Consider the following 14,918-nt stretch of genomic DNA (forward strand, 5'->3'; position numbering starts at 1 on the left):
TGCATCTGGAGTTTATCATGAAAATAGCTGAATACTCAGTCAATTCTAACAGCATCTGTTGCTTTTCATAGTGATTTTCTTAGATGAAAATACTGTTTTATTGAGGCTAGCCATCTTTTACACTTGTCAAGTGATTTACTGTGGTAATAAGATACTTTTGAAGATTTTACATTCTTGAAGTCATCTGATTTCTCTGTCAGTTATGTCTGCAAGAGAAATTTCAAGAAAAAATTATTATTTGCCAATCTCTGTTCATGTTTGATCTATTTTTGCAGTTTGTACATTTTATTTCATTCATATATATCTGCTAGATTCTTTTGCAAACATGTCTTCTTTTCTTTAAAGATCTTCTTTCTTCAGGTTTCATCTAATATATTGAGAAGTGTATCTCTGTTGCCCATATCATCTACTAGTATCTTACTGGTAGTGGCTCTACTGCTACCAGCACCTTCATTAATATTCACCTTCTTCATATTGATGTCTATCTCTGTCAGATCTGCAACATGAGATGTTATTATAGTTCATCTCATAGGTCTTGGTGGCATTGTACTGACTTAGGCAATTATATATCAGAGTGTTCAGAATGTTAGGAGAACTGGTTATAGATTATGTAGATTTTCTCAGAATTAAAGGTACAAAAGAGCTAAGTAGACACAATGTCTGCAACTGATGAAAGAGAGTTGTGTGTAGAACATAAAGATTCTCTAACTAGAAGACTGAATACTGAGGTTCCCACAATTCATACAGATTGTAAGATTCTTATACATTCAGAATTGGGGTTATGTAAGTACCTCTGAACATCTGACATCATCCAATACTTGGTTGGTCTAGGTCTACATTTGTAACAGTGGTGCTGAGTTAGCTATTTGAATCAGTAAGAGTTCTTTATTACAGAGATCTTTCAGACAGCACTGTATGACTGGAATAGCAGTATTAGAGTGCACTTACTGAATAACCAACCAATCATCTGTAATAACTTATATCAGCAGCTGGGGATCTCAGAGAAAATTCTGTAGAGCAGGTAAATATAGATTCTGTAGATAGCTAGATATCTATATAGTATGATTATATTATTCTCTATTCTGTACAGAACAGAGTATGTGTATAGCAGTACTACTCAGCACTAGTGTCTGATGTAGCTGTAATGCTGTCTCAATGCTTTGTTTATTTATATATGTTATATTAATATACTGTATGGCAGGTGGTATCAGAATCAGTAAACAGTAGATTAAGTATTATCTTAACAACAGATTTTCTTTTTCTTTCTTTCTTTTCTTTTCTTCTCTTTTTTTCTCTTCTCTCTTTCTTTTACTTTAAGTCTGTTTATCAGAGTCTTTATTATTATTATTACTTTGCTTCTCTTATAAGTCTTTCTGTAGATTATGCATCAGCTATCATTCATTAATTATATAATAGCAAGCTGACTGACTTACAGAATAATTTCATAACTTTATATTACTATAATATTCTTTATTACTAAGATCTTTACTTGTCTCTCTCTTCTCTCTTCTTTATAAATCTGAGAAAGAAAATGTCTGTATAGCTCTGTGTGTTAGTGAAATGTGAGAAGAAGATGCTAACTTGTTGATATAGAGTACTTATTTAATAAACTCTCTTCCACTCTGATCAGATAAAGCAGAATCTTACTGAAGCTGCTATCTGAGCTCAAACTAATAATTAATCACTCTGTCTCTTTATTAAACAGAATCAGCTGATTCTGTATATTTACTCTCTTCAGTCACAGTAACTGCTTGCTTAACCAGAAAGAAATGTAAAGTTTATTCTTGAATAAATTTTTCTCTATCAGATTAATATACATCATTAGTTATACATTAATGTAATTCTGATTTAATTACACAGGAAAACTTTGCACTGAAGCAGTATCTGCAACAGATGTATAGAGATGAAGTCTATAGCTTTATTTTTATAATATTATTGTGCATACAGTTACTTTAGAGACACATGTGGAAGCTGTAAATAATCAGACTATATATTCTACTGCTCTCTGCATGGCAGGTCAGAATCTGTAGTAAGATATAATAACAGAGAATCAAGTTTATACAGAGCTGCTAACCACTTATATATATTAGACAGCAGAGTCAGTCTGAAACTGTCTTCTGTCTATCTAATTCTTCTTCTTGAAAGTGGAACAGCAAATAATTTTATTTATATTAAAACTAATTTCTCTCTACTTCACTTTGAAGATCTATCATCAGTCTTTTTGTACAAGACTAAGAAGTCTGAGAAGCTAGAGAATAACTCTCAGAGTAATTCTATTATCTTAAACTAGATATATATAAACTTTTTTTTCTAGCTTGTCTGCTTTCTTTCTTTTCTTTGTAATTTTTCTCAACTGCTCTTATCTAGTTATACAAGCTCTGTATATAGTATCTGAATATAATTTGTACTTCTACCCAGTATTCAGAACCAGTAGCTCTAAGAGATAAAGTTAAGTAAATTACTATCATGTATTTAATATCTCTTCTTCTTTATCTTTTTATTATACAACAGACTGTGCTGGGTATAATAAATAGAGTTTGCTATAATAAGAATCAGAACAGTTTCTTTTTCACTCACAGTATTCTGAATAATTTGTTTAAACTAAGCTTTTTATACTGCTATACAAGCTCTAGTTTCTCTACAGCAGTACTACTACTGGCACTTCTCTGTCTCTGTCTGTTAATATAATTAATAATCATCTTTCTTCTGCTGTAAAACATTCTCTCTATATTATCTGACTGCTATTTTGCTTTATACAAGATATCTAGACTCTATACTCAAGAGCTATTCTTCAGATTAACTGTTCATTTCTGCCACAGATCTGAAACTATAGTGATTGTACAAGAAAGCTAATATATGGCTGAAACAGAGATACTAGCAGAGACTGGAGCTATTTCTAATAAACAGACTGAAGCTTGTGCTTCTCTAAATACTGTAGAATTACTGTTTTTCTCTTTATCTTTATCTTTAAAGACAGCAGCTGCTGTCATCATTTTTTAATCAGCAGAAAATACTTATACAAGAAAAAAAACCTGCTTACTAGACAGTACTTCTAATTAGTTGTTAATTTTTTGCAGTTCTGTTTCCAGAGCAGTATATAAATAACCACAGACTACATCTAGATTCTACTGTATAATATACAGCTGATCTATTATTGTAAACACTATCTGCTGTAGCTATATTATATATAGCTTCTTTTTATAAGTGTTGGCCATTCAGACTATCTTTGCAAACTAATAATAGTTCTCTCTTATAAATACAGAGCTGATCTATAGAGAATAATTAGAGAAGAGAGACTGAAGAATAACAGAGTCTTACAGAAGAACTGTACAGAAATAATAAACCAGATATAGAAGCTCTTAAGTAGTCAGATTATCTCTATCTAGCTGCACAGCAGAAGATTCTCTAAGCTAATCTCAAGAATTACTCTAATCTGAAAATCTTCTTAGCTCTAGTCTCTAAAGACAGAAGTTAGAGTTTTAAATATTATATAACTCAAATCACTGCATTTAGTTATTAACTTAGAATCAGATAGCACACTCTAGTAACTTAGATACAGGCACTTTAGTCTACAGCAGATAAAAGTTTCCAGATGTACAGAAGTTAAAGTCAGCTATAGTCTGTACAAACTTTCTGAGAATATTAGTTAGATAGTACTGGCTGAGAGTATTACTGTTTTATCTTTTAGCACAGTAAATCTGACTCTTACTGATTTTAATTTGCTCTGCATGTCTGACTTCAGCAGCTTACTTAATATAAGTCTTCTTTAGACTGGAAAACTCTGTTCCACTGTAGATGTATTAAATTTAGTTCAGCTGAATCTTATATAACAGAAGCTTTCTTACATTATCTCTCTTGATTAGATGCAGCTGATACCAGTTCTGACAGTTATAAAACTAAGATAGTGGCTCTCATATAATATTTCATCAGTAGAAGAGATAAAAGACTATCTGTACTATAGTACAAAGCAAGAAATTACAATAGTATATTACTATAGCATATTTAATTCAGCTCATCTGATTAGTCTTGTCATTTCTCATAATCAAAATTATAAGAAAGTAAGAAATTAAGTCTTTATTTGTTAGCTTCAGAGTGAAGAGATCAGCTAGCTGTACTATACAGCAGAATTCACTGTGGAGAAGCATGCTGTAGCTTATTAGAAAGTCCACTATAGTGCAGAGATATAGCTCTACTAACTGATCTTTTTTGAACTCTGATCAGCTCTGCCAGCAGTACTTAACCAGTTATATAATATTCTTCTTATAATATTTATTCAGTAGAGTTCCTGCACTGTAATTTATAAACTCTGCTCTCTTGCATTTATGCTTCTGTCTTGAATGAGTTTCAAGCAGAATCCAGATAGCCTGGTTAACTGAATAAGAGTGAGAGTTTGTATAATAACTTTATTAGTAGCTTTAGAGATTAACAATTGTAGTTTTATAGATCTTGATAAATAATTAGTCCAGGGTTTGCACAACAGGCTCTTCATTCTTATTTGTACAGTTGCAGAAATAATAAGATCTTTTGACTGGACAGTTAATTATATATTCAGATAGAAACTAGAGCAGCTTCTGCTTTGTTATCAGCTCTCTATTCTGAAAGCTCTTTATTCAGTAGAAATACTAGCAAGTAGAAGCCAGAGAGTATCAGTCAAGCTAATATAGATATCTTATATAGTATAAAAACAGAACAGAAGAGAGCAAGAATCAACAAAAGAATATATATAATATAGATATCTACTTTTTACTTCTTCTGACACAACTTATACTGCATCTGAATCTTCTTTAGCTGGGCATTCAGAGCACTATCAAGTGCATGCTGTACACATGTCTCTATTTCCATCATCAGAGCAGACTGGCTGTTCAGAGTTGAAGTGATTATACTGTCTAGTGTTGCAGAGAGTATGTCAATTAATGTAGATTCATCAGAAGCAGAAGCTCCTGTACAATACATAATGAATTGAGATGGAGCTGAATTAGTGATCTTGATCACTCTGTACTAATTATATAATCTACTTCCCACCCTCCCTGGTTGTGAGGATTGTATGTGTGGATCAGCGTGACAATGAATCTCTAGGGGAAATATACATGGAAAAGAGTACACAAGGTAAAGGTCTGTATTCTGGCAACTATGTACAACTTGTAAACAAGATTGCCACTGGCTCTCAGCAAGGGGTTCATGCAGTAACAGTCTTTTATGTGTGCTTGTGAGCATGTGACTTAGTGCCTCACAAGGACACATGCAACTCCCAGCAGCTTGCAAGCCGAGCTCTCTGGCCCTCATAGGTGCTGTTTGTCTGTGTAAGGGGTTCGCGGCGAATCCTTACACTGGTCCAAACAGGTTATTTGGCAGCTTGGCAGTAATCAGGCAGTAACCTAGGTGATCACCCACACTAAACCCCCCCCATCTATTTACTAGATAATAGATAGTAAGTAGCTTTTAGTAGTGCAGTGGAGCCTACCCAGTCACATTTATTTTAGCTTCACCAAATGCTAGATGGACTTACTATCTCTACCTAATTATTAGTTATCATTAGGTAAAAGATAGTAAGTAGCTTAGTAGAGCTATAAGCATACATGGGTTGCTTTTTACACTGCAACTTTGGTGGGTAAAAAAGTGTGCTAGTTGAAGGATTCAAACCTCGCACCCTAGAGTGCACCTGCAGCTCATTTTACCAGTAAGCCACCTGGTGAAGAAGATAGACTAGTTAAATAAGTGCTGAATCAAGCTAAATGTGGAATCCCCCCTGGCCTGTATTGGTTGAAGATACAGCTAATTATCCTTTTACTATATGAGATTCTATTATCTCCACCAACCTCTCTCTATGTGTTGGCAAGAACTAAGTGTTAAATCTAGTAACATGCTGTCTGAAGCTCTAAAGCTGCTATTCTAGACACTATAATTATAACTGTGCTAAGTGCAAAGATCAGCAGATTATGAAGAATTAATTTAAGATCTTGAGAGATACAATTACTAAGCATGGAATTCTGCCAGAGAATATATATAACTTTGATGAGACTGGCTTTGCTATAGAACTCTGTACCACTACTAAGATTATTACTAGTAGTGAGTGCTATAGTAGAGCAAAGCTTCTATAGCCTGATAATTATAAGTAGATAACTATAATTGAAGCAGTAAATACTTCAAAATAAGCTCTATCTCTCTATATCATTTTTAAAGATCAGAGCTTGTTAAAAGAGTGGTTTGAAGATCTTTCAGAAGACTATAGACTAGATACTAGTTCAAATAACTGAACTACTGATGAAATAAATCTTAAATAACTTCAATGAATCTTTATTTCTGCAGCAAATCTATACAGAGTTAATAGTTTTATTCTTCTTATTCTGAATAAGTACAGCAGTTATTTTACTTTAGAATTTAATTAAATTTGCAAGAATAATACTATAATATGTCTTTGCATACTATCTTATTTCTTTCATCTTTTGCAGTTACTAGATGTGAGTATTTTCTTAGTTTTAAAGCAAGCATATAGAGATCTAGTTCAGTAGTAAATATAACTTGAATTTAATGTTATTTGAAAAACAGATTTTCTAGATACTTACTTTACAGTATGCACTGCAGTCTTCAAATCTCAGATTATTCAAAATAACTTTAAGACAGCTGGAATAGTGCTCTTTTGATCTGACTATATTCTCCAGCAGCTGAATATTCAACTATAGATCTCTATTCTCTCATGCAGCAGCTCTAGCAATTCAATTATGTCTTGGGTACTTCAAATATTTAATAATTCTCAGCAATTACACTGGCAGATGAATAAGATTAAGAGTTTAGTGAAGAATTAGTCTCAAGACTTTATAAAAGATTTTGACTAAATTATCAAGATTTATGAATATAGAATAGTCAGTGCCACAATTATGAAGAAGCAATATCAGAATATATTCAACACAAATAAGATAGAGAAGCAAAAACACAAGAGATCTAGATGCTGAATTTAATAAAAAGTAGAAGATTTAACTAAAAAAGAGATTTAAAGTCTTCTAGATCTATCTACAGTATCTGCAAAGTCTGCAGCATCTGTTAAACTAGTAGTTATTTAATTTTGCAATCTCTCATTATCTGAGCCTGCTTCATACTGATAAGCTCCACAATGCTGTAGTAATTGTGATACTCTTGAGCATACAAGATTAAGATATCCTCAACCAAGTGTAATTTAATTGAATTTAATTGAGTGTTGTTGTGTTGAGATAATTTGAATTCAAAACTAACTAGTTGGGATACAGTGGTTTTGGTGATCGGTTCACTTGGGTGATCGGCTCGCTTGGGAATTACTTACATTAGCTTGTTGGCTGATTACCTAAACAGTTGAAACCTCGTGAAGGCTTTTATGTATGGAGTTCTCCGTACTACTCCGTACTCCGTACAATTTCAAAAAGGATTTTTATTTATTTATTTTGGGTTAAGGATTAAATGATACATCTCTGTACCAAGGTTGCAATGCTTAATTGTACACAATCCCCAGCTTATACTCGACTACTATCTGCCTTCGCATAATGCGATGAGTGACACTCCTCGATTAAGATCTGCCTTCCCCCAAACGCCAAAAACGTCTGAAAGGACCCATGGGACGAAGCATTCATATGATAGTGTGTTATCACAGGACGGCACCCGATCGCAAACTGCTCCCAATAAACCCCATCCATCTGTCCAGGGCGATGGCCAAGATGCGAATATTCCCCTAATAGCATTCGACATCATCGACGCCCCATCGCAGCGACTTTATGTTGCAGCCTTCTATGTCTTCCTGAATGCATGGCGTCTGTATGAATACTGGGAATCTTCGGATGACCTTGACTCAACATGGCTTTTTCTCAAATGGATCTCGATCGACGCGGCTTTTTTGTTTGGTCTTCCGGCTCTAAGAATACCGTGGCTGGAATGGGCATTTTCAACATCGCTTGCCGTGTTCCTACTGCATGCGGTTGCGAATGTCTTTTTGATGTTTCACATTCCAGTAACTTTTGCCAAATCCTTTGGTGTATCCTCGCGTGTTAACTCGTTTTGTCAGATCCCGATCGATACGTGGATTGCAGCCGTGGTAAAACTCGCGTATGATAGAGAACTGTCGATATCGGAACGGAGAGTGAAGCCGGCAGACATTCTACACAACTCATCCCTCATTTTGGGAAAGCAAATTATACACATTCTTCCGGAGGGGTAAGGCTTGTGGCATCTGCACATTTTAAACGATTGGACCCTCTGTAATAACAGTGTTCTGGCCAGGTCTGCGATTTTAAATCCACAGCGGTATCCGTTTTGTTTAGACGAGTCACATCCTACGGTAACTCTTCCAATTCGAATAAATCAAACGACCCCAATCGCAATTGAGTTGTTACGATTTGATCTCGAATCTGGCGAAAATGAGACAATTTCAATCTCCCAAAGGCTAGCAAAACAGCTAAGGCGACAAGCAGATAAGTTTCACGTAAAATCGGATCAGTTCAGCCCCCGGGATTTACTATATACTGTTAGGAAGCCTGGGATTTATCGGCTTCAGAGAGTTATAGATGAATCAGGCCTTGAAGTTCATCGCAAATCCCATGACACCCCCGTTGTTACTTGTCCAAGGGCAATTATTCGTGAATCTGCAGTTCATAAATGCAAAGGCGAGCTTTCAAATCTCACCTTGGAAATCCAGGGAACCCCCCCCCTAAAGATTAAGTATAGGCGTATGCTTAATGATGTGGACCGCGGGGTATCTTATCAAAGCATTCAGCCCGAAAGTCTTGTCTCCCATCCTGTCGGCCGAACGTATCTCGATCACCCTGATAGTTTGCGGGCTAGCTCACAGACCATCAGTATTCCATTAAACGAATCTCTCAACGCAGGAGGCGAATGGATTTATGCGATTGATGAGGTACAAGATACTTATGGGAATATTGTGAATTATACCAGTATGCGAATCGGTGATTCAGATTCGACAAGGGATGGTCTTCAATCACGGCGATTTTTCGTCCATGAGCGACCTCGGATTTCACTTGCTGGCTGCACTCCTCAAACCTTCCTTAAAGCAGCGAAAGGGGACTCAATCGCACTCCCAGTTCATATCCATTCTTCTGGACGTTCCCAAGCAACTGACACCCCTTTTACCATTGTCTACTCTTTCAGCGATAAGCCTCGACAAAGCGATCACCTTGCACAACCAGAATATCACGAAGTTGTCCTGAAAAACATGGATGATAAGCCGCGCATCAAGGAACAAGGCTGGTATGATATCATTAGCGTCTCCAGCCAGTTTTGTTCAGGGGACGTACTCGAGCCGTCATCATGTTTCCTCCATAATCCACCTGAGCCCCAGTTGTCAATCCGCAAAGAGTATGTCTACGATCAATGCGCGAATCATTCAGTTGGGCTTTTGATAGACTTGGACGTTATCGGCACTCCTCCTTTTAAGATTCGTTATTCCATCGAACATTCTAAGGGGATACAGACGAGAATCCTCTCTCTTGACAGCCTGCGGGGTCACCTTGAATTAACTCCTACCGAGGCAGGTCGATACCGGTACCAATTTCTCGATATATCTGACCTTGTGTACGAAAGTCGGTCGCTGAAAGATAAAATACCGACTTTGGAACAAAATGTGAAGCCTCCAGCATCCGCTCACTTCGTGGGTCCTGTCACAAGCCGGAAGGCATGTTTCGGTGAACCTGTTGCTGTGGATATAATTTTCTCCGGTGAACCTCCATGGGACCTACAATATGAGCTAATTCACGACGGCAAGAGGCTCAAATATGATTTTACAAGCACTGCTGAGGTAGCAACGTTAACAACCGAGCAGCTTCTTAAAGGTGGTGATTATATTCTTGGCCTCGTGAGCGTTACCGACAAATCGAATTGTAGGCGTCCCTTGAACGAGGAAATTAGAATTGAAGCTCGTCTGAAGAGGCCTAGTGTTTCCTTTGGTCAAGTTGATAAAAAGCGGGTTGCCTTTGCTTTAGAAGACAGAAAGGTTGACCTTCCCCTAAGGCTGGAGGGAGAGGCGCCATGGAGAGTGAGGTATCGGAATACCGACAAGACAGAGACAACGCCAGTTGAAAAGGTTTTTTGGAATGAAAATAGTGTGATACAAGTCGACCAGGCCGGAAGATATGAACTCCTGGAGGTCAGTGACGCCACTTGCCCCGGATCCGTTGACAAAGCTGCACAGCTATTCAATGTTTCTTGGATTCCTCGACCTGTCATCGCCTCAATTGATGGCAACTTGCTAGTGAACAGAACTCTTCTCAGGAAGGGTGACGTCTGCGAGGGCGATGAAGATACGATGGATATACAGTTCAAAGGGAGTCCACCTTATAGTGTGAGATACGAGCAGCAGCGCAAAACCAAGTCTGGTGTTACTTCACGCCCGAAGAGTTTGACTGCGGCTTTGAATTCCGCATCCATACGCATGGAAACTTCGAGGGCTGGGGAATATTTGTACAAGTTTACAGATATTGGTGACAACTTGTATAATTTTGAACCCAGCAAGTCGAATCAATTTACGGTTTCTCAGAGGGTCAATCCCCGCCCTTCCGCCCAATTTCAATCTCCAAACCGTATATATGGATTTTGCAGAGAAGAAAGCGACGGAGATGAAAGTATCCCTATAATCTTGGAAGGGATTCCCCCGTTTGCGATAGAGATCGGTGTCAGGCACCATTCAAATTCGAAAACTGATATCCTTTCTATTCCGAATGTCAGTTCCCGTTTGTATAATCTACCTGTCCCTCGGCGGTACCTTGATTTAGGCCAGCATGTGATTACGATACGTAAAGTGCGAGACGCGCGCGGTTGTCTTCGCACGACAGAATATGATGGCTCATCTGTGAGGGTCACAATATCCGATGTTCCTACCATCATTCCGCTGGAATCTAAAGTGGACTATTGTGTCGGTGAAAGACTTTCCTTTTCGTTGTCTGGACATGCCCCGTTCGACATTTACTACACATTTGGCAGTATAAAGAGGAAAGCAACTAGCCAAACAACAAACTTTCGTCGAATCGCTGAAAAGTCGGGCGAGTTCACCATTACCGCTGTGAGTGATAGTGCCAGCGGAAAATGCAAAGCCCATAAGAGCATAACGAAAATTATTCACGATTTGCCGAGCGTCCGAATGAGCCGGGGTAGGACTTCTGTCATCGATATTCATGAAGGAGGGGACGCTGAGATCTTATTTGAGTTTTGGGGAACTCCACCATTTGAATTCACGTGAGCTGCCTTTTGACCTTTGCGCCGCTTACTTCTGCTAACCCCTTACAGCTATACCCGTAGCTCAAATGCGGGTAAGGGATCCAAGCCACAGGTTTTGGATACGAAGCATGACGTATCTTACGAGCATACCAAAACTATCCGCGCGTCTGATGAAGGCACTTATGAAGTCGTTTCTATTAAAGATAAATTTTGTTCGTTTTCTATTTTGAATGGGGGAACAGTCACGAGAAAGCGATGATTATTTGAATAATACAATTTCATTTCCCTAATACTCCGATGAATACTTACGGATTAACTTGGTCCACTCAAGTACAGAGAAGGCCAACCCGTAAATTTCACCTGTTTATCTCCGCCTTAGAAATGAGATCTCCACCAAGGGTAGTGATATCTTTTAAGGTCGTGTCCTTGGCTAAAACTACTGCTTGATCCGTGGCATCCGTATCGGTTACTGGTGCGATCGAGTAGTTCAGCTTCAGGCCAAAGCCCCGAGGTTTTGTAGAATACGGCTTCCAGAGACCTGCAATCACCTTGCACTCTTCATTCCCGTGGAAGAACAAGATATGGCTCCCGTACATACGGTCAAGTTCGCCGAGAAGATGCGTTATCACATCTACTTTACCAGACGATCTCGGTTCCGGAAGATTTTTATACAATTGTTGGCCTCCAGAAGTCGTGCCACTTTGGGGATTGAGATGAAGGACAAAATCATAGTCCTGCAGTAAAGACCGGAAAAGATGAGAAAAGCAAACCTCTACTCCCATCTTCTTGACAAGGTCAAGTGCCGCTCTAGTAAGATTCGAGAGTCTTAAAGCGACAACCTTTGGTGGCTTTCCTCGACGAGTCCAAGCGATACCCTCATAATCCAAACTAGAGGCCACAAACAAGCTGACGGTATTCATAAGTGGATCAATTTTACGCCATGCTGCGAATCGGGTTTTGATATCAGCGAAGTCACTTAGCGTTAGTTTGTTGTTAAAGTCGACCACAAGAGGCTCGTGCTGCCAATCCCATTTTGAAATGAGGTACAGGGTATGGAGAAGGCCGTTACCAACACTCGAAGGGGTTGTCCATGGCTCGGGATGGAGGAAAACACGACAGACTAGGAGTTCCAATAATTCCTCGCAGAAGTAAGGTTCGAAAAGATGCGAATTCACCCACAGTTTAAAAGCACGAATAGTAGGCGTCAGGAGCGGGAATCGGGTAGCTAGCGTCTGAATGGCCTGCGTATGCTGAATTTGGTAGGGGAAGAGCCGCTTATGAGCAATAAGAGCTGAAGCAAGGTTTTCTTTTACTTGATCCCCCATATTTCGGCCTCTGAGGCACTTCTCCAGCAATTTTTGTTCGCATTCGTGATATAGACGAAGGCGAAAAGTCAACATATGCGAGAAGCTGATGTCGAGAAACGCCGCGTTCTGGATTCCGCTGTCACTGTCCTCTAAGCCCACTCTACATGGTACGCCACCCTCGGACTGCTCTAATAATTCCCCAATCTTTATCAAGAATGACAACTTTGTCATTTGAATTGCCGCGAGGTCATCAGGCCATCGAGCTGATCCTTCGAACTGGAGAATCACATCGATTGGTTTGGACCAACCTCGGTCACTGGTTGACATGTCAAGTGACGAATGCCGCAGGATAGGGCTCGCACCAAACATTTGACGAAAAGTCAAAGGTAAACCGTGCAGATTGCGAAGCTTGCACTCGAGTGATCTAAACGCATCCAATACTGGTTGAAAGTCTGTTCGAGGTCTCATGACGTCTCGGATGGCCGGGAACTTCTCAGAATCCAAACCTTTGAAATGTATATCATCCGGTAACAAATCCAAATGTCGGCAGAGACTATATGTGATTATTTGACGTATAACTGATCCATCAGATGGGCGTTCCGACCATACCAAAGTTTCAGCGATTGTACCATCCTTGAAACGTCGCAATTCAGCTTTGTCCCCCCAGAACTCCCGAAAATCTGAAGAGGCTTCTTTATCTTCCGCCAGGGGACCGCGGTCGACAATACGATGGCAAGTATCCTGGTTAAGGAGTAACCCTACACCGACAGGTTTAATGTCTAAACCCCCAATGTCTGACTGAATAGGCCACCGAGGGCTATCACTGTAACTAATATGAACGAGCCTCGTCCTGTCTCCGAGGGCTTTTGTGAGCACACCATGGGCAGAGCAGCAGCACGAAAGGATATCCAAGGCCGTCTTCTGGCTTGACTGGGGTCTCAGTGTTAGATATTCATCGAACCTGCAAAGTGGGTAGTCCACCCGGTTGATGAAGATATTATCGAAGTGGTCTAAGAGAGGATCGTTTAGCATGCTGAGAGTGATAACTGCTTCGTGACGAAGTAGTTGATATGACCAAAAGGTCATTTTGAAGAGCAGGTTTACTCCTCGTTTTCCATCAAATAAAACAGGACCGCTTCCCACAGGGAGTTTCTGTTTCATTTCGTCACTGAAAAACACAAAAGGCTTCGTCAAGTCTCTCCCACTTAGGAATTGCACCATGGCTTTGAATAACTGGTACGGATTGTAACTTTTTGAGAAAAGTGCCTTTTCAGTGGTAGATCCATTTTCCAAGAGTAACGCTAACAGAATAGCCCACTCGAAATGGCCAAAACCACCTTGGACAATGGATGTGCCAAATCCACGCTGACGGAGCCAAGTTCGTCCTAAGATGCAGGCATCCCGGAACGCTGGGCACTTGATGATCGCGGCATGCAAGACTCTTGAATACTCAGCAACCGATGACTCCGCGCGAACAGTAGAATTATATACTGAAACAAATTCCGGAAAGCCAGGCTTGTCATGAGTGGGAAAAACGTGTCGTACCTTATGGCGGGTAGCGGTAGTATGGTCCACAGGAAACGTGTCATTTTCGACTGCAGTGATGACCCGCACAATCAACTTTGAGCGACTATTGTTATCGTTCGCCCGTTCGGTAAGTTCAATAAGGATAATAGGCCGCAATTTATCGTCATCTTGGTAAGCGTAGCTGAGATGGAAACCCGGTTCATTGGAGATCTTGATGCCTGCGGCTATACAGGATATGTAATAAGCTCGCTTGTAAATATAACGATAGTTGTAATAGTCCTTTTTTTGTAAGAGACGTTTCGGAATAGTGACTGCAAGGTCGACCGTAGGGTGTCCCAGTCCCTTCACCGCAGTCTTCAGCGCAAAGCTTCCCACAACACTGATTGCTGTCGGCCTAGCGTACTCCAACAAGTATTTCGCGTCGTGGCTAGGTCGCGGTTCAGGAAACGGAATAGCTACTCCCGCTTTTCGTAAATCAACTTCCGCATCCCTTACTGATTTGGCGCATCTAGCTGGGATGCCTTCAATTATCTCCTTAAGTCGCCGTAAGGGTTGCTGAACAAAACGAAGTTGTTTATCGTCATCAGGTCGTAGTTGGTGAAGCAATTCGTCGATCTGCAATTTGAAAAGATTCGACTTAAATTGTCCACTTGTGGTAGCCAATTTCACAGCAGAGGCTACCGGTTGCGACCGGGGGCCATGAATCCCATTTAGGCCATTAGGGCTTGGTGCATCTTTTTGAGGACGGGCTGGCTTCCGTCCATCGCTTTTCTCGTCCCCGTCGACTAGTTTCCTCCTTTTGGCGCTCGGAATCGGCATATATGGATAATTGCTGATTGTAGTCGGGAGCCTAAATCCAAAAGTGCTATGAATCGAAGTGTTGAGGCGTCTGTCCTT

The 14,918-nt window shown here is 39.7% G+C and overlaps 2 protein-coding genes across 2 annotated transcripts; one reads left to right on the top strand and one right to left on the bottom strand.

The window, feature by feature from the left end:
- The first annotated feature begins 7,419 nt into the window (after window positions 1–7,419).
- Window positions 7,420–12,740, top strand: D8B26_001178 (uncharacterized protein). Its single transcript, XM_003065207.2, has 4 exons — window positions 7,420–7,972; window positions 8,027–8,175; window positions 8,242–11,205; window positions 11,257–12,740. The coding sequence occupies exons 1-4, from the start codon at window positions 7,517–7,519 to the stop codon at window positions 11,444–11,446; spliced, it is 3,759 nt and encodes a 1,252-aa protein (XP_003065253.2). The 5' UTR covers window positions 7,420–7,516; the 3' UTR covers window positions 11,447–12,740.
- On the bottom strand, window positions 11,544–14,840 carry D8B26_001179 (uncharacterized protein; the record flags this gene model as incomplete). Its single annotated transcript, XM_003065208.2, has 1 exon — window positions 11,544–14,840. One exon carries the CDS (start codon window positions 14,838–14,840, stop codon window positions 11,544–11,546), a length of 3,297 nt encoding a protein of 1,098 aa, XP_003065254.2.
- Window positions 14,841–14,918: the final 78 nt, after the last annotated feature.

The sequence above is a fragment of the Coccidioides posadasii genome, chromosome 1 (genome assembly GCF_018416015.2).
Source record: "Coccidioides posadasii str. Silveira chromosome 1, complete sequence".
NCBI lineage: Eukaryota > Fungi > Ascomycota > Eurotiomycetes > Onygenales > Onygenaceae > Coccidioides > Coccidioides posadasii.